At 39.3% G+C, this 19,307-nt stretch overlaps 2 protein-coding genes across 6 annotated transcripts in view; one reads left to right on the top strand and one right to left on the bottom strand.

Moving 5' to 3' along the window:
* LOC102164547 (uncharacterized) overlaps positions 1-14,606 on the top strand; it is an 86,886-nt gene extending 72,280 nt beyond the window's left edge. The window contains exon 4 of one of the 2 annotated variants that reach the window (XM_084960631.1): positions 11,541-14,606. The gene's annotated coding sequence lies outside the window, so the exon portion shown is untranslated. Of the gene's footprint in view, positions 1-599; positions 2,202-11,540 lie in introns of those variants that run through there. The other variant, XM_084960629.1, reaches the window with a different exon arrangement.
* The window catches only part of ZNF570 (zinc finger protein 570), a 32,013-nt gene that overhangs the window by 10,655 nt on the left and 2,051 nt on the right, over positions 1-19,307 (bottom strand). The window contains exons 1-4 of one of the 4 annotated variants that reach the window (XM_013998449.3): positions 15,161-15,318; positions 14,227-14,301; positions 9,008-9,134; positions 8,566-8,661 (exon numbers count right to left, since the gene is read on the bottom strand). In XM_013998449.3, coding sequence (XP_013853903.1) covers positions 8,566-8,661; positions 9,008-9,134; positions 14,227-14,259 — 256 coding nt within the window. In that variant the 5' untranslated portion in view covers positions 14,260-14,301; positions 15,161-15,318. Of the gene's footprint in view, positions 1-8,565; positions 8,662-9,007; positions 9,135-14,226; positions 14,332-15,079; positions 15,319-19,307 lie in introns of those variants that run through there. The other 3 variants (XM_013998450.3, XM_084960708.1, XM_084960706.1) reach the window with 3 other exon arrangements.

The raw sequence follows: 19,307 nt of genomic DNA, 5'->3' as shown, positions 1-19,307 counted from the left end.
AAAACAAATTAAAAACATCCAAATTAGAAAGGAAGAAATAAAATTATTTGCTTGTAGACAACATGATCTTACATGTAGAAACCCTAAATGTTCCACAAAAGAAAAGATAAACACCTGTTATAACTAATAAATTCAGCACAGTAGCAGAATACAAAGTCAATACACACAAATCAGTTGCATTTCTATACACTAACAATAATCTGAAAAGAAAATTAAGAAAACAATTCCATTTACAATAGTATCACAAAGAATAAAGTACTTAGGAATTAATGAAGGAGGTAAAAGACTTGTACAATGAAAACTACAAAATATTGCTGAAAGAAATTTAGGATACAAATAAATGGAGACATCCTGTATTCATGAATTAGAAGTTAATACTGTTAAGATGTCCATACTACCTAAAGCTATCTACAAATTCAATGCGATACCTGTCAAAATCCCAATAATGCTTTTTCCAGAAAGAGAAGAATAGATCCTGAAATTCATATGTAAACTCGGTGGACCCATAATAGCCAAAACAGTCTTGAAAAAGAAGAACAAAGTTGGAAATCTCACCCTTCCTGGTTTTCAAACCTTCTGTTGTTGTTGTTGCTTTTTAGGGCTGCATATGGAGGTTCCCAGGTTAGAGAGCAAATTGGAGCAGTGGCTGCCGGTCTATACCACATCCATAGCAACAAGGGATCCGAAGCCATGCCTGTGACTTATACCACAGCTCACCACAATGCCAGATTCTTAACCCATTGAGCGAGGCCAAGGATTGAACCTGCATCCTCATGGATACTAGTTGGGTTTTTTTTTTGTTTTGTTTTGTTTTTGTCTTTTTTTGTCTTTTTGTCTTTGTTGTTGTTGTTGTTGTTGTTGCTATTTCTTGGGCCGCTCCCGCGGCATATGGAGGTTCCCAGGCTAGGGATCGAATCGGAGCTGTAGCCACCGGCCTACGCCAGAGGCACAGCAACGCAGGATCCAAGCCGCGTCTGCAACCTACACCACAGCTCACGGCAACGCCGGATCGTTAACCCACTGAGCAAGGGCAGGGACCGAACCCGCAACCTCATGGTTCCTAGTCGGATTTGTTAACCACTGCGCCACGACGGGAACTCCCTAGTTGGGTTTTTTACTGCTGAGCCGCAATGGGAACCCCCTGGTTTCAAAACTTATTATAAGACTTAGTACTCCAAACAGTGGGGCACTGGCATAAAGATAGATCTATATACCAATGGAAAAGAAGATAGTGCGGAAATAAACCCTGCTATTTATGGTCAAATGATTTTTGACAAGTGTGCAAAGACCATTCCATGGTGAAAGGACAGGCTTTTCAGTAAATGGTGCTGGAAAAATTAAATATCCACATGCAAAGAAGTTGGGCCCTTACTTTACACCATGTACAAAAATTAACCCAGAATGGATTAAATGTAAAACTTAAAAAACTAAAATACACTCAGAAGGAAACACAGGGAAGAATCTTCATGACATTATATTTGGCAATAATTTCTTGGTTACGACACTAATAGCACAAGCAACAAAAGAAAAAAGCAGACAAACTGGATTTCATGAAAAAGACTTCTGTGCATCAAAGGACATAATCAACAGAGTAAAAAGCAACTCACAGAGAAATCAAAGAAAATTTTGAAAATCATATATATATCTGAAAGGGGGTTAATATCCAGAATATATAAAGAACGCCTAAAACTCAACAAGAACACAATTAGATTAGCAGACTGGTCAGGAGCTCCAGCAGTGGTGCAGTGGGTTAAGAATCTGACTATAGCAGCTTGGGGTCACTGCAGAGGTGTGGGTTTGCATCCTAGCCTAGTGCAGTGGATTTAAGGATCCTGGGCTGCAGCTGCTGCATAGATTGCAGCTGTGGCTGTGGCTATGATTTATTCCGTGGTCCTGGTACTTCTATATGCTGCGGGTGCAGCTATAGTTAAAGACTGGTCAAAAAAATGTTTGGCTATGTACTATTTACAAAAGAAACACATAGAAAGTGAGTAAAGGGGTGGGAAAAACTACACTAAGTAAATATTAACAAAAGAACGCTTAATATATTTATATTAACATCAACCTAAATAGTTAAGGGAAGAATCATCACTAGATTTTAAAAGTAAAAACAATATAAGAATTCACTAGAAAGATAATCCTTATGGAATTACAAGAAAAATAATCTCCAAAACATATCACTTAATAAAATACCTTCAAAATATTGCTTAAAGAGATTTTTTTAAATCAATAAGGACACACAAGTGACCAGCAAAATTATTGAACTTAATCCAATGAACGTACATCAAATGCTATACTCCACAAGCAGCAAACACATTTTCCAGAGTATACAGAATATTTACCAAAATCAACCCCAAGACATAAAAGACGTTTCAAAGTATTTTCAAAGAATGCATATTAGACAGACCATATCCTCCAACCACAATGCAGTTAAACCAAAGAAAAAATGTAAATTTGGAACTTAAAGCTTCCAAATAATCCATGAGTCATGAAAAAAAAAAATCAAAGGAAATAGGAAAATGCTAAGATGTACATGATAGCAAAAATAGTACATACCAAAACATGTGGACTATATTCCTAATATGGTCTTAAATGCTTATAATAGAAACGAAAAAGCCTTAAAACACTGAATTGTCTAATTTTAAAAAATTAAAAAAAGAAAATAGCATAAATAAATGTAGGGAGAATAAAACAGTAATAGAGGAGAAATATATGAAAATTTTTATTTATTTTTATTTTTTTATTTTTTTGGTCTTTTTGCTTTTTCTAGGGCTGCTTCTGTGGCATATGGAGGTTCTCAGGCTAGGGGTCTAATTGGAGCTGTAGCCACCAGCCTACACCAGAGCCACAGCAACTCAGGATCCAAGCTGAGTCTGCAACCTACACCACAGCTCATGGCAACGTGGGATCTTTAACCTACTGAGCGAGGCCAGGGATCGAACCTATAACCTCATGGTTCCTAGTCAGATTTGTTAACCACTGAGCCACGACAGGAACTCCATGAAAAATTTTAAAAGATAAGTTAGGATCAGTGAAATAAAAAATATCTAAAAACAGTAAATTTAAAGATTTGTTTCTCCCTTTCTAGGAGGAAAAAGATAATTACATATACTAATTATACATAATTACATATACTACCAATTTAAGAGAAAATGATGAACAGCTTGATCTCATACATTTGAGAACTCACATGAGAAGTATAAATTCTTCGAAAAAATACCATAACTCTACAACTATAGGAGAAATAAAAGACATAGACTCTTAAAACAAAAACTGAATTATTAGTTTAAATTCTTTTCACACACAAAAACTCCCAGGCCAAGATGAACAAAATTCTACCAAATATTCAAAAAATAAATAATTTTTATTTTACACAAATTATTCTAAGGAAGAAAAATCAGGAAAATACTCACCAACAGATTTTATATTTTCGTTTTGTTTTTCGTTTTTGTTTTTGTCTTTTTGGGCCATCCCTGCAGCATATGGAGGTTCCCAGGCTACGGGTCAAATTGCAGCTGTAGCCGCCGGCCTATACCACAGCCACAGCACTACCAGAACCCAGCTGTGTCTGCCACCTTCGCCACAGCTCACAGCAATGGCTGATCCTTAACCCACTGAGCAAGGCCAGGGATTGAACCTGCATACCTCACAGATACTAGTCAGATTCATTTCTGCTGAGCCAAGGCGGGAATTCCAACCAACAGATTTTATAAGACTAGGACATAAGTCAACTATACTTTAATTAAAGAAATGGAAGAAAAAAAAAAAAAAAAAACGACCTTGATTCCAAAATCTGGCAAGAAGAGTGAAGGGAAAGTTGAAGGCCAACCTCACTGACAAACACAGATGCAAAAAATCTGAGCAAAATAATGGCAAGTCACAACTATCCATGAATGGAAAAGATAAAGATGGGTTTGTCTCAGGAATACAAGATTGATTCAACATTTCAAATGTCATATGTAATTCACTACATAAACAGATGAAAAAGTAAAAATCATCTCATCATCTATAGATACACAAAAACATTTATTAAAACTCAAAAGCTTTCCACAATCAAAACTCTAGCAAACAGTAATGAAAGGATATCTACTGGAAACCTTTAAACATCAGAATTATTAATAATGAAATATTAAAGCAATTTCATTGAGACCAGAAGTTGCTAAAAATGTCTGCCATCACTTCTTTGGTGCATACTGTAATGGAGACCTTTTTTTTTCTTCTTTTTTTAGGGTCACACCTGTGGCATGTGGAAGTTCCCAGGCTAAGGGTCGAGTAGGTGTTATAGCTGTCAACCTATACCACAGCTACAGCAACACGGGATCCAAGCCACATCTGTGCCCTTACCACAGCTCATGGCAATGCTCAATCCTTAACCCACTGAGTAGGGCCAGGGAGTGAACTCACATCCTCATGGATACTAGCTGGGTTCGTTACCACTGAGCCACAATAAGAACTCCTATATTAGAAATCTAAGACAGGAAAAAAAAAAAAAAAAAAAAGAAATCTAAGACAGGGTAATAGAAAAAGGAAATTAAGGGTGTAAGACTCTAAAATGAAGAAATTGCCATTATTCACAGATGTGTCTGCCCACAGAAAAAGCCAAATAAATTTAAAAATTACTGGTATGAATAACAGAGCTTTGGCAATGTTGCTGAATATAAGGTCAAATATAAAAGTTAACTATGTATGAACAACAAATTGAAAACACAGACAACATTTAACATAGGAATAAAACTAAGAGGCCTAGGAATTAATCTAATAGAAGATGTCTCATGTTGCAACAGAACAAAGGGTGGGGGAAAAAAATGTAATGTATACATGTAAGGATAACTTGATCCCCCTGCTGTACAGTGGGAAAATAAAATAAAAATAAAAATAAAAAGAAGATGTGCATTGGCCTTTATGGAGAAAACTATGAAAAATACTGAATTTAAAAACCTAAATAAATGGAGAGATAAACTATATTTACAAATAGAAGAAATTTTCAAAAGTGATATATAGAATAAATAAAATTTGAACCAAAAGCCAATAGCTTTTTGTAGTTTTCTAGAGGAAACTGACAAGCTAACCTAAACTTTATTGAGTCAGCCAAAGGGAAAACAAAAAATTCTGAAGAACATAAAGTGTGGTGCTTATCCTAATGGACATTCAGTCTTACATTAACATATTTTATTTAAGATGGTGTGATATGGAGTTCCTGTTGTGGCTCAGTGGGTTAAGAACCTGACATTGTCTCTGTGAAGATGCAGGTTCGATCCCTGGCTTCACTCAGTAGGTTAAGGATCTGGCATTGCCACAAGCTGTGGGCATAGGTCACAGATGCAGCTCAGATCCAGTGTTGCTGTGGTATAGACTTGCAGCTGCAGCTCTGATTCGACTCCTAGCCTGAGAACTTCTGTATGCCACAAGTGTGGCCCTAAAAAGGGGGAGAAATAAAAAGGTAGTGTGGAACTGGTGTGAAAAAAAAAAGGTAGTGTGGTACTGGTATAAGGAAGCAGAGATGAATGGAATGGAACAGAGCTCAAAATCAGACCCACAGATATACTGTAACCTGATATATTAAGAGGTAACATTTGGAACAAGGAGCAAAGAGTGCTCATTTCTTCAGTAAATGTCCAGGACATTTGGTTTTCCATAGGAGTAGAAATTAAATACTTCAATCTCAAAAATCAATTTCAATTGGATTATGGCTCTAGTTGTGAAAGGCAAATCTTGAGAAGATAATTTGAGAACATCTAGATGACTTCAGAAAACAGAAAGGTTTCTTAAAACAAAATATCAAAAACATAAACTACACAAATCAAAATCACAATGAGATCAGGGAGTTCCCATCGTGGCTCAGCAGAAACGAATCTGACTAGCATCCATGAGGACGCAGGTTCAATCAATCTCTGGCCCTGCTCAGTGGGTTAAGGATCTTTAAGGATCTGGCGTTGCTGTGAGCTGTGGTGTAGGTCGCAGATGCAGCTCCAATTTGACCCCTAGCCTGGGAATCTCCATATGCCACAGACAAAATCAAACAAAGGAAAAACACATACACAATAAGATCATCTTACAAAAGTCAGAATGTTTATCATTAAGAACACAAATAGGGAGTTCCTTCTGTGGCATGGTGGGTTAAGAATCCAACTGCAGCTGCTCGGGTCACTGCAGAGGTGGGGTTGGATCCCCTGCCCAGCCCTGTGGGTTAAAAGGTTCAGTGTTGCCACAGCTGTGGTGTAGGTCACAGCTGTGGTGTAGGTCACAGCTGTGGCTCAGATTTGATTCCTAATTCGGGGATTATACTTCCACATGACATGGATGAGGCCATTAAAAAAAAGGCCACAAATAATAAATGTTGGCAAGGATGTGGAGAAAAGGGAACCCTCCTGCATTGTTGGTAGGAATGTACATTGATGCAGTCACTATGGAAAACAGCAAGGAAGTTCTTCAGAAAACTAAAAATAGAACTATTTTTATAGTTCTGTTATGTAAAATATGATCCAGCAGTTCCACTTCTGGGTATATACACAAAGAAAATGAAAACACTAATTCAAAAAGATACATGCACCCCAATGTTCAGAGCAGCATTATTTACAATAGCCAAGATATGGAAGTGACCTAAGTGTCCATCAACAGACAAATGGATAAAGCTTATATATACACAATGGAATTACACATAGTAAAATAAATCAGACAAAGAAAGAAGGTATTACGCATAGTAAAATAAATCAGACAGAAAAAGATAAATACTGTATGTTATTACTTACACAAGGAATCTAAAAAATAAAAAAGCAAAAGAATATAACAAAATAGAAATCCGAATGGCCATTTATAATTATAAAAAGATGCCAATTTTTTTTTATTATTTAAGGAAATTCAGATGAGAAATATATAGAGATAATATTTCATACCCGCTAAATTTGCAAACATTTTCTTATTTTGTCAAATCTTGAGTGTGGAGCAATGAATATTCTCACACACAGTTGTTAAAAATGTAAATGAGTACAAATACTCTGGAAAGTAAAACAGTGTTATCCAGTATATTCACTATATGAACTCCAGTAGTCAGGGATAAAGTTCATAGCAGTAACATTTTAACAAAATAAAACTGAAACAACTCCAATGGCCTTCAATGGATAAACTATGGTTACATGTGGAATACATTACATTTCAACAGGAAAAAAAATTCAAGGAACAATAGCTACTAAAATCAACATGGGATAAATCTCAGGAATATAATTTTAAGTTTAAAAAGTCAGGATTATATGCACAATATTATATCCATGCATAAAAAAATTAGAAAATATGCTAATAAACATTTTGTTTAGGGCTATATGGCACAACTATAAATCAAAGTCAAGAAATAATAAGGAAATTTGTAGGAAAATGGTTACCCTAATGAGGGATGAGGATGAGCCAAGGGTAGGGAGTGGCATATGATTAGGCAGGGGTCCCCAGGGGGCCTAAAATGGCATTTTTCTCTTTCCTCAGTTAAGAAGTAGGTACACATGTTTTTATTATATTATTACTTAAACTACATATATGGCTAATATATGTTTATATGTGTGATTTATTTAATAATAATAAACAAAATTCAGCCATATATTCTTTGAAACTATAACTCCACATCAAAATTTTTTCTTAGAAAACTGAGCAAGAATATAAAAGATTGGGGAGCGGCAGTGAGGGGGTGAGTTGGGGAGTGGTGCTGACAAGAGATATTTACAATTCTGATTTTCTTCTGAACTTTAGTCCTGCACTTTACCTTAATGCTCCTTATGTCTATCTGAAAATCATTCCTACACCACAAGGCTAAACCCTCAGATGTTTTCTAGCTTGACTTGTGTTTTTATTAAACACCATCATCTTCCCAGTAAACCAGACTCCTTTCTCCCCTCTCTCTCTGAGCTTCCTTTATGTCAGCTTTCTTTTCATGTGTGACATGTATAGCTAAATTGTCTTTCTGCTACAAGCCCATCAATTTTTTGATCATTTATATAAATGATTAGCATCTTGTAAGTACCCTGTTTAAAGTACAGATTCATTAAATGTTGATTAAAGGGTGAATGAACTGACCTTTAAGAGAAAAAGATGGCATTTATAGAAATACTTCTACTACTATAACACTAGCACCTAACAGTTTTTGAGCTCATAGTAGGAGACTGAAACTGTTGAAAGCACTTAAAAAATATTATCCCACTTTACAGATGACAAAACAAAAGCACAGAGAGGTTAGGTAACTTTTCCAAACTTTCACTGTATGTTAAGTGTCAGCATTTGAACTTGTTACTTCAGTAACAGCTGTCTGTAGAGCTCAAAAGTTTAACATATTAGGAAAAGATTTTTTAAAGACTGGAAGAAGCTTATGAAACAGAATAGATGAAAGGAGGTAAGGCGAAAGAAGAGACAGTTCAGAATAACAACTTTGGGAGAATATTCTAAAAGGACTCAAGTTTCTACTAAGACCTAGAACACTGGAGAAGAACATGCCAACAACAAAGAAGACTGAAGAGCTGATATCTTCTAGTCAAGCTGGCCTGTAACCTGCAAAGGTTTTTGCCTGCTTATTTCTTCTTCACTCACCTGAGTACGAACCTCTTGTCAACTCTCTCTTCACTTTCCAGGGCTCCTTCCCTTGTTCCAACAACAATATCACACTTGGTTTAGAAAAACAAAGTCCTGCATTTATGAAAAAACAAAAACAAAAAACAAAAACAGAATTTGGTCATGCTGTAGATATCTCAGAACTCACATCCAATTCTTCGATCATCAGGGAAGAGGGAGCTTACAGAAAGCCAGAGAAGCTGAAGCTTCTAATATAGATTAATATTATTATTAATATCATTAATAATAATAATTAATAATAGATATGTTCATTGACAACTCCACAAAATTAACCTGTTACTTTGTTACAGGCAGCAAATGGTTAGCCAAGCACTATATACGTTATCCAAAAATTTCACAATGGTGGTAGCACAGTGCCCTTTATGAGTAGAAGCTCAGTTTTCCAAGAAGATATTCTTACCCAGTGATACTAAGATCCTGTAATTCTCCAACATCACATTACTGTACAGATGCCTTTGAGAAGAATTTAGACAATCCCACTCCTCTTGGGAGAAGTCTACAGCTACATCTCTGAAGGTCACCAACTCCTAAAATGAAATAAATAAATAATGCAACTGGAGTATCAGTGGTAACAAACCTGACTAGAATCTATGAGGACTCAGGTTCGATCCCTGGCCTTGTTTAGTGGGTTAAGGATCTGGTGTTGCTGTGAGCTGTGGTGTAGGTTGCAGATGTGGCTCGGATCCCATGCTGTTGTGGCTGTGGTGTAGGCTGACAGCTACAGCACTCATCTGACCCCTAGCCTGGGAACTTCCATATGCCGTGGGTGCAGCCCTAAAAAGACAAAATGAATTAATGAATGAATGAATTTAAAAAATGAAATAACCTTATCTCTTCCCATACTCACCGACCACTCATTCTGCCTCAGACCCACAGGGCTCTCCCTGATATTACATCCCCAAATATGTCAAACATGTCCCCCCTCAGGTTTTTGTACTTCTCATATCATCCTACATAAAAATAGCAATGCTTATACCCCAGTTCCCTATTTCCCTAGCACTGCTTATTTTTCTTCATCGTACTTAATTATTTTGTTATTTATTGTTTGCTCCAATAAATAACACTAAAATGTAAAGTCCTTGAGGCCATGTGGTTTTTGTTGTTGTTGTTTTTTGTCACTGCTATATCCCAGCTACAGAATAGTATCTGGCACATGTGAGTTAATCGAATATTTGGTGAATAAAATGAATTAATAAATGAATGGTTTGAAAAGTTCAAGAAGCTATAAGAGGACCAAAAATGAGACCACAGGAGTTTCCACTGTGGCGCAATGGGATCAGGGTGTCTTGGAAACGCTGCTGCTGGGACACAGGTTCAATCACCAGCCAGGTACACTGGGTTAAGTATCTAGTGTTGCCACAGCTGTGGCTTGAGTCAAGACTGGATGGGCTCTGATCTCTGGCCCAGGAACTCCATATGCCATGGGGCAGCCAAAGGTGGGGATGGCGTGGGGAACGAGACCAGAAAGGGCTTGCTGTATCTCCAAAAATTCTGGTAGACCAAGCAAAGAAAATCATCAATTCCATTAAAATTCAAATACTTTAAGCCAGACTACTTGAAATTTTGTGTAAAGAAGTAAGTGTTCCGCTTATAGTACAGCTTCACTGAGCAAAATTCTTAAAAATTTGGAGCTATGCTATGATTCAGCTGGATTCTGGGTTTCCATAATGTGACCACTTGATGAGAACTAACATATTATTATGTTTGTGGAGATACACACACATAAATTTTTTGACAGCTTTTTCTTTTTCTTTTAGCACCTGCAGCATATGGAAGTTCCCAGGCTAGGGGTCAAAGCAGCGCTGTAGCTGCCAGCCTACACCACGGCCACAGCCATATTATCGGGGGATCCAAGCCTCATCTGTGACCTACACCACAGCTCACAGCAAGGCCAGATCCATGACCCAATGAGCAAGGCCAGGGATTGAATCCGCATCTTGATGGACACTAGTCGGATTCGCTTCCCACTGCATCACAATGGGAATTCCTTTTTTTTTTTTTTTTTTAACAAAATTAGAAGAGGTGACTATCAAAGCAAGGCTTTTTTATTTGGCATTTGATACAATTTTGTCATTGTTAAAAAAAACTTTCTCTACAAAATAAAAATTCTCCAAGAATTTCAACACTTAATAACTTTTTTCTTCTCTTTTCTTTCTTTTTTTTTTTTTAACAGCATGTGGAAGTTCCTTGGCCAGGATCAAATCCACACCATAGCAGCAATCCAAGCCATTGCAGTGACAAGCTAGGATCCTTAACCCATTGCACCACAAGAGAACTCTTTTTTCTTTTTTTTTTTTGTCTTTTTGCTCTTTCTTGGGCTGCTCCCGTGGCATATGGAGGTTCCCAGGCTAGGGGTCGAATCGGAGCTGTAGCCACCGGCCTACACCAGAGCCACAGCAACATGGAATCCGAGCCGTGTCTGCAACCTACACCACAGCTCACAGCAATGCCGGATCCTTAACCCATTGAGCGAGGCCAGGGACCAAACCCGCAACCTCATGGTTCCTAGTCGGACTCGTTAACCACTGCGCCACGACGGGAACTCCGAGAACTTTTTTTTAATTATATGAAAGTTCTTATTTAATTATATGACATAGTTTGTGAATTTCTCCCCCTCCATCTTAAGCAGTAACATCTCCCATATATTATAGAAACACTACTGTTAAGTGTTTAGTTCTTACGGTATATATGATCCCAAAAATGTTTTTCCTTAGCTTACATAAATATATAATAAATGAATATTTTATGTCTTTAATTTATACAATGAAAATAATTATAAATGTAATATAAGGAATTTAAATTCTGACCACTGACAAAGAACCTCTTAAAATATTTGACCTCTCACCAACTACTTGGTTTCAAAATCCATTCATAAATTATAATCCAACCACTCTGAAGAAAATCAACCGTTCTCTTTACTTTTTGCCTCACAGAAACATGGCTCCCAGCAGAGAAGACTACTTCCCCTGAAGCCCTGTCATGTGGTGACTGTCTCATTTCTTGCGTCCCTTATACCACAGCACGTGGAGGTGAAGTAGGTGACCTCTCCTCCTTATAACAGTTTCCAGACCATTAGCCCAACCACTTCCCTAAAAGACACCTATTTTCAATGTCCTGAAATCAGGCTGTATCATTATCCCTCCTTGTTTTAGTTGTCTACCAATTCCTGGTATATACCAATTTTCTGTCATTCCTTGAACACTTCAGCATCTGGCTCACTATCACTCTCTCCAGTGCTACTCCCATTAATACATAATCTTTGGTCATTTCTATATCCATATAAATAGCCCTCCCCACAACCTGGCCTCAGTTTTCTGAGCGTCCCTCCTCCAATAACCTCGTGCTGCACACTTCTGCAGTCACTCACTTGCATCATCATGCCCTAGACCTTGTCATTACCAATAAGTGCCAAGCCCTCCATAATCTCAACTCTCCTACTCTCACTTCCACTTCCTATTTCCAATTTTTCCCCTCTGGTACCCCAATTAGCCTAAATCTTTGACACCACTAGAACCTACAAATCATTGATCTCGCTGCATTTTCACTGTTCCTCATCGCCACCTACCCTCACTGCCTAGAACAACCGCTTGTTATAATCACCCCCATGCATATGCCCTCAACTTCCCTGTCCCTCTCTCACTTAGCTGAACTCCCTGGTTAAACAAGTCATCACTCAGCATACTCTGGTTCTATACCCTGCATGGCTGAACTCTGCTGGAGAAATCATACCAACCATACCAGTTGGTCTCACTTTAAATTCATGATCACCAACTTCAAGTAGGCCAAAATGATACGTGTCTGTCTACTTAGGATACATTGCTCTACTCCATTCATCTCCCCCACCCTCCTAAATGACCATCTTCTCAAATCTTCAGTACTTCTTCCCCTACCCTAACTCAGCTAATGATCTTGCTTTATTTCACTGAAAAAAAAAAAACCAAAAGCTATTTTAGAAGAATTTCCACAACCCTCCCCAACATCGACACATCGACTTGCATCTGTGACCATTTACTCTAACGTGATCCTGTTACTATAAATGAATAGCCCATTTTCCTAGCAAAGGCCAACCCCTCCACTTGAACTCTAGAACTCAGCTCCTCTCAAACACTTAAGCACAGTGTTCCATCAATTCCCTCCTCTTTCCTCTTCATCTTCAATTTCCCTTTCTATTGAATCTTTAACATCAGCCCACAGACATATACTCATCTTTAAAAAGCCTTGTCCACCAGTTCCTCCTTTAGTTACCATCTTTAGTCTCTCCTTCTCTTACAGCAAAACTATTTGAAAGAGTTATCTATACTTTTTATTATTTCTCTGCCTGCCACGAAGAGGAATGACATAATATGACGTGTAACAGGATCACTTTGGCTGCTCTGTTGAGAATAAAGACAGTAAGGGTAGAAATAGGGAGACAGGTTAGAAAAGCAAAGCAATAATCCAGGTGAGAGATAATGGTTTAGACCAGAATGGAAACTGAGGGTAGTAAAAAGTGGTCAGATTCTGGATAAATTTTGACGGTAGGACAAAAAGAACTTCCTGATGGAAGACTTTTAACTGGGGAGTTCTCATTATGGCTCAGTGGAAACGAATCTGACTAGCATCCAAGAGGACACAGGTTCAGTCCCTGGCCTTACTCAGTGGGTTAAGGATCTGACATTGCCATAAGCTGTGGTGCAGGTTGCAGACACAGTTCGGATCCCACGTTGCTGTGGCTGTGATGTAGGCCTGCAGCTACAGCTCTGATTAGACCCCTAGTCTGGGAACCTCCATATGCTGTGGGTGCAGCCCTAAAAAGACAAAAAAAAAAAAAAAAAAAAGATTTTTAATTGGAACATCTGAGATGGGAAAGTATATAAAAGTATTACAATAGATTCTTCTGTTTCTTTCTTTGTCCCATTCAGTTTATTTTCAATAGCAGCCAGTGTGATGGGAATCAGATCATGCCCCTCCGATGCCCCAAAATTTCCAGTGGCTCATTTCACTCAGTTTGAGACAGATGAATCCGAGGTATCCATTCCACAACTAAATGAAGATGCTGAATAGGCAGTTAGATATATTCGTCTGGATTTTTGGAGAGGGTTCTGGGCTGTATACAATTTGGTAGTTGTTGGCATATTGATGGTATTTTAAGCCATGAGACGAAATGAGATCAACAAAGGAGTATAGATAGAGAAGAAGATAAGGACTAAGCCCTCTTAGTTAATAGGTGCTTAGTAAAAATCTGTTTATTGAATGAACATTTGGACAGAGACTAGAATGAATAAGTTAGTCTGTATCTGGGGGGACAGCATTCTAGGTAGAGGTAACAGTAAGTGCAAGGCCACGAGTTAAAAGTGTACTTGACTCACTAAAAGGAAGCTAGTGTGGCTGGAACTGAGTGAGTGAGTTAGAGACAGAGCGAGAAAAATTAGATGAGGTTGGAGGGATAGCCAGGGACCAAATATTTACCGCCTTGCAGGCCAGGGCAAGGACTTTAGCATTTATCCAGAATAAGGTGGGAATCCATTGGAGGATTTTAAAAAGTGATGTGATTGGTTACCCAGAAAGGTTTCAGCAGAAGGAAAGTCTGCTCTTTTGAAAAGCAGGAAAATATTTCAGGAAAGAGAAACACTAACTCACCTGGTACATGGCTTTAAGAAGTCCAACAGCCATTCTTTCCTCCCCTTGGCTCTTCACTTGAGAAATGGCACAGCCCTTAGATGAGTGAGATGAAGAAAAGAACATCAGAAACTAGGCTTTCCTTGCAGCATCCAGAATAAGCAGCATAGAATTTTTTGGCTTCTTTTTTCCTCTGTTGCACCCTTCCCTCCAATAGAGAAAGCTTAATAGAGACCTAGGAATCTAATGGCATACAATTTAACCTGTGCCTAAATCACTTCCTAATTTATTATTTTAACAACAGATTTTCTAGATTTTGCAAATAAAGACTGACTCCAAGCAATGTAACTATTTGCATAAAGACACACAGCTAATAAATAACAGCACCAAGATCAAACAAAGGTCTTCCTGACTCCACTTATCTTTCTTTCTCCTCACCAGTAGATCAGTGGCTCTGAAACTTGGTGACACACTTGGCTAGCTTTAATGGATATTGGTGGCACAGTCTCACTCAGTCCCCACTACCCTCCCCGACACACACATACATTCACAAATTCTTAAAAACTACAGCGCCAACCACCATCTTACGAAGATCACAGTCAGCGGCCATGGGTACCGGCAGACTCACACCGTCACCTCTCCCATAACACCCAGCCTCAAATATCAGTGTATCACAACCGATGGTCTCACTCACACACTCCAACCACAAAGAGGCCGAGGATACAGGAACAACAGGGGACAGAGTCCCCTCTCACCCCTACTGACAGTCTCACCTTCTGTGGCACCAACCATCGACTCACACCCACAGTCACAGAAATCTGATGTGCACAGGCATATCGGGTGACAGGCTCACGCACCGTAAGGTATCAATCACCTTCTCACACGAAGAGTCACAGAAAAGGCCCAGGACCGACGTCTGGGTGACCCACAGGCCACTCCTCAACCCACTTCCTACCTGCAGAACTGAACTGCCGGAAGATCGGGTCCCAGCCCGGAAGGCTCCGGCAACCTCCTCTCGGGCCCACCTCCTGCCCTGAATCTGAAGGAACTCAGCCTCCGCGGGCCTGGAAATAAGCGACTCGGCCTCCGGAGGACACAAAGGCGCCAGGGGCCCAGTGCTCGCGGGGGCCTCTGGGAAATGTAGTCCTAACCAGAAAAAGCCTCGGCGCGGGGGATACCAACAGCCACAGGGCGGCTCTGCTGGGGATACGTAACATCGCCCCCTACGCCCCGGCTCCTGCCACAGCGAATTCCCCCTGGCCTTGCCGGAGCGTGGAAGTCTCAATCGCTTCCTCTCTGCTTCAAACCTGGGTCCGCCACAGGACGAGGCCAAGCGTCACGCTAGACGGTTTCGGATTGAAGTGCGCAGGCACTAGGTCTCGGTCCACCTCCCTTAGTAACCAGGCGGAGAATTACAGGCAGTGTGTTAACCGCAGGGGGTCGAGTTGGTGTGTAGGGCCGCCCCTACACAAAGTGGGTGAGGATGAGGTCCCATATTCTGAGAGACGGGAAAAAAAAGTGTGGCGGGGCAGTTGGGAGTGAAGTGCGCAGATGCATTATGTTCCCTCCCGGTCCTACCTCCCACTAGGGCGTTCTTGCCCTGGGAATGAAGACCGGAGGGGAGGGGTCAGGATCTAGAAGTTCATCCCTTTGCGTATGATTCCTGTATTTGTGATTTGGTGACTGTGGATGTGAATGTGTCCCGTCTTCCTAAAATAGATCCTCTGCCGGGTATCTTCAAAGTTCCCTTACTGGCTACATACGGATGTAAATGTCTCCAACAGGTCTTCTCTGATTACACCTCTCCTTCAATACTCCATGACTCCTTAACCTGACTCTATACCCCCTTAGAACAATAGTGTTTATAATTTATTTGTTTTGGTTTCTGTCACATGACTGATTTTGTCGGTTACTGCATGACCTTTTGATCCTGTCGTGTGTGTTGAGAGACCATGCAAAAATCTTGAATGTTGGAGTGAGCATGGTGCATTTCTGTGACCATGTGTGTGATTGTGTTATTTGTGTGTGACATTTGTGAGGTTAACTATAAGAATGTACTATGATAGAAAGTGACTGGTAGAGAGTGGAGTAGGAGTGTATGGCAGACCTTGAGGATCAGACCAATGGGTGTGGGTTTTCTTGAGATCATTTCATAATAATAAGGTAGTTCATCAAGAGAAAATAATCATAAATGTTTATGCACTTAATAATAACATCAAAATACATGAAAGAAAATCTGATAAAGTTAGGAGAAGGAGATAAATCCACAATTATAATCCAGATGTTCCGCTTATACTCTCAGTAACTGTTAGAACAAGTAGGCAGAGAATCAGTTTAAAACAGAAAATTTGAAAAACACTGTCATCGACCTGATATTTACAGAGCACTGCAACCAACAACAGCAAAAAATATTAATTAAAAAATAAAATAAAATGAGTTCCTTAGTGGCCTAGCAGTTAAAGATTTGGCATTGTCACTTTTATGGCTCAGTTTGATTCAACAACAAACAAATCCACAAAAACCCTAATTTTTTCAAGTGCACATGTAACATTTACAAAGATAAAAAATATTCTGGATACTTCACATTGGACAGTCACCTGTGTGGGAAGAAAAGAGGAAGCTAAATTAAATAAAGAAAATATGATTCAGGAGTTCCCATCATGGCTCAGTGGTCAATGAGTCCAACTGGGAACCATGGGGTTGCGGGTTCGGTCCCTGGCCTTCCTCAGTTGGTTAGGGATCCAGTGCTGCCGTGGGCTGTGGTGTAGGTCTCGGCCAAGGCTCGGATCCCAAGTTGCTGTGGCTCTGGCATGGGCTGGCAGCTGCAGCTCCGATTGGACCCCTGGCCTGGGAATCTCCATAGGCCACAGGTGTGGCCCTAGAAAAAACAAACAAAAAAGACAAAAAAGACAAAAAAAAAAAGAAAATATGATTCAACTTCCTTGTAAGTTATTCAATAGTGTTTTTGTGGAATGCACTGGATTATTCGATAAAAATACTGATAAAAAGTATTGATAGAAAAAATATTCTGGGCCACAAAACAAGCCTCTTTCCACAATGGAGTTAAAGTATAAATCAGTTAGCTGAAAGATAATATGGATAATTACCCAATATTTGGAAATGAGCACATTCCTAAGAAACTGCTGGGGAGTTCCCGGCGTGGCTCAGCAGTAACAAACCTGACTAGTAGCCATGAGGTTGCCGGTTCCATCCCTGGCCTCGCTCATGGGTTAAAGATCCAGCGTTGCTGTGAGCTTTGGTGTAGGTCCCAAATGTGCCTTGGATCCTGAGTTGCTGGGGCTGTAGTGTAGGCTGGCAGCTGCATCTCTGATTCAACCCTTGGCCTGGGAACTTCTATATGTTGCAGGTGCAGCCCTTAAAAGCAAAAAAAAAAAAAAAAAAAAAAAAAAAAGTCAATTCACCCCAATTAATTTACATACTCAGTACAATCTCAGTGAAAATTCCAGATAGGTTTAAAAAAAAATAGGCAAATTCCTAAAACTCTCCTTGGTGTTTGAAATAAAAGTTTATTTCCACACAAAAAAATTGTACATGAATGGATATAGCAGCTTAAATTATAACAGCCAAAAGTTGTAAACAACCCATGTGTTCTTCAATGAGTGAATGGCTAAGCAAACTGTGGTATATCCACATGGAATTCTAAAAAGAGTGAATTACACATGTAACAAATGTATGAATCTACAGAGAATTAAGTCAATATTCTTTTTTTTTTTTTTCTTTTTCTTTTTTAGGGCCACACTTACAGCATATGGAAGTTCCCAGGCTAGGGGTCAAATAGGAGCTACAGCTGCTGGGCTACGCCACAGGTCACCACAATACCAGATGTTTAACCCACTCAGTGAGGCCAGGGATTGAACCCGAATCCTCATGGCTACTAGTTGAATTCATTTCTGCTACACCACAAGGAAGTCTGAAAAAGCCAATATTCTAATTGCATACCTTGTAATTCCATTTACATAACATTTTTGAAAGGTAAAATTATAGAAATGGAGAACAGATTAGGGTTGCCAGCTCTTCAGGAGGGGGTTGATAGAAGGAGGGAAGTGGGTATGGCTGTAAAAGGACAACATGAAGGATTCTTGTGATGATGGAAATAGAAGCATCAATGTCAAGGTTGTGATACTGTATATAGTATTGCAAGATGTTACCATTGGGAGAAACTTGGGTTCTTGGGTACTTTCTTAATTATTTCTCACAACTGCATGAGAATCCAGAATTACTTCAAAATAAAAAGTTTTAAAAAAAGGCTAGGCCAAAAAGATGGAGTTCCTGTCGTGGCTCAGTGGTTAACGAACCCAACTAGTAACACTGAGGTTGTGCGTTCGATCCCTGGCCTTGCTTAGTGGGTTAAGGATCAGTGAGCTGTGGTGTAGGTTGAAGTCGCAGCTTGGATCCCACGTTGCTGTGGCTGCGGTGTAGGCCAGCAGCTGTAGCTCCGATTCAACCCCTAGCTGGGAACCTCCATAGGCCGCGAGCATGACCTTAAAAAGACCAAAAAAGACCAAAAAAAAAAAAAAAAAAAAAAAAGCTAGGCTAAAAAGAAAACAAATTCTAAATTCTAAGGTGGTAGGCCAAAACCCCACAATATTAAATGTAAATTCACTCAACATGTCAAATCAAAGAGTACAATTGGCATTTATTTTAAAAATAATATTGCTTAGTGAGAGACATACTTTAAAAATAAAACAGAATGGTTAAAAGCAAAAGGGTAGAAAAAGATAAACAATGCACTAGCCATAGTAACATCCAAACAGACAAAGACAAAAAGCAAGATTATAAAGGGTAAATTTCATAATCTCCTAGTGGATTAATTCAACAGGAAGCTATTACAATTCTAAATATGTATCAACCAACAAGAGAGATTTATATGAAGCAAAGCTTAAGACAAATAAAAGGAAAATAGACAAACCTACAAGTATAAAAAATGAAATCAGCAAGTTCCCATTGTGGCTCAGTGATAAACAAGCCCGACTAGTATTCATGAGGATTTGGGTTCAGTACCTGGCCTTGCTCAGTGGGTTAAGGATCCAGCATTGCCGTGAGCTGTGGTGTGGGTCAAAGTCACGGCTCGGATCCTGTGT

Source organism: Sus scrofa, chromosome 6 (assembly GCF_054392235.1).
Source record: "Sus scrofa isolate SSC_HxYL_T2T_F1_AM1 chromosome 6, Sscrofa_HxYL_maternal_Yorkshire_Landrace_v2.0, whole genome shotgun sequence".
NCBI classification, from domain to species: Eukaryota; Metazoa; Chordata; class Mammalia; order Artiodactyla; family Suidae; genus Sus; species Sus scrofa.
Note: the sequence above shows the minus strand (reverse complement) of the source record. Positions and strands in the feature narration are given on the sequence as shown.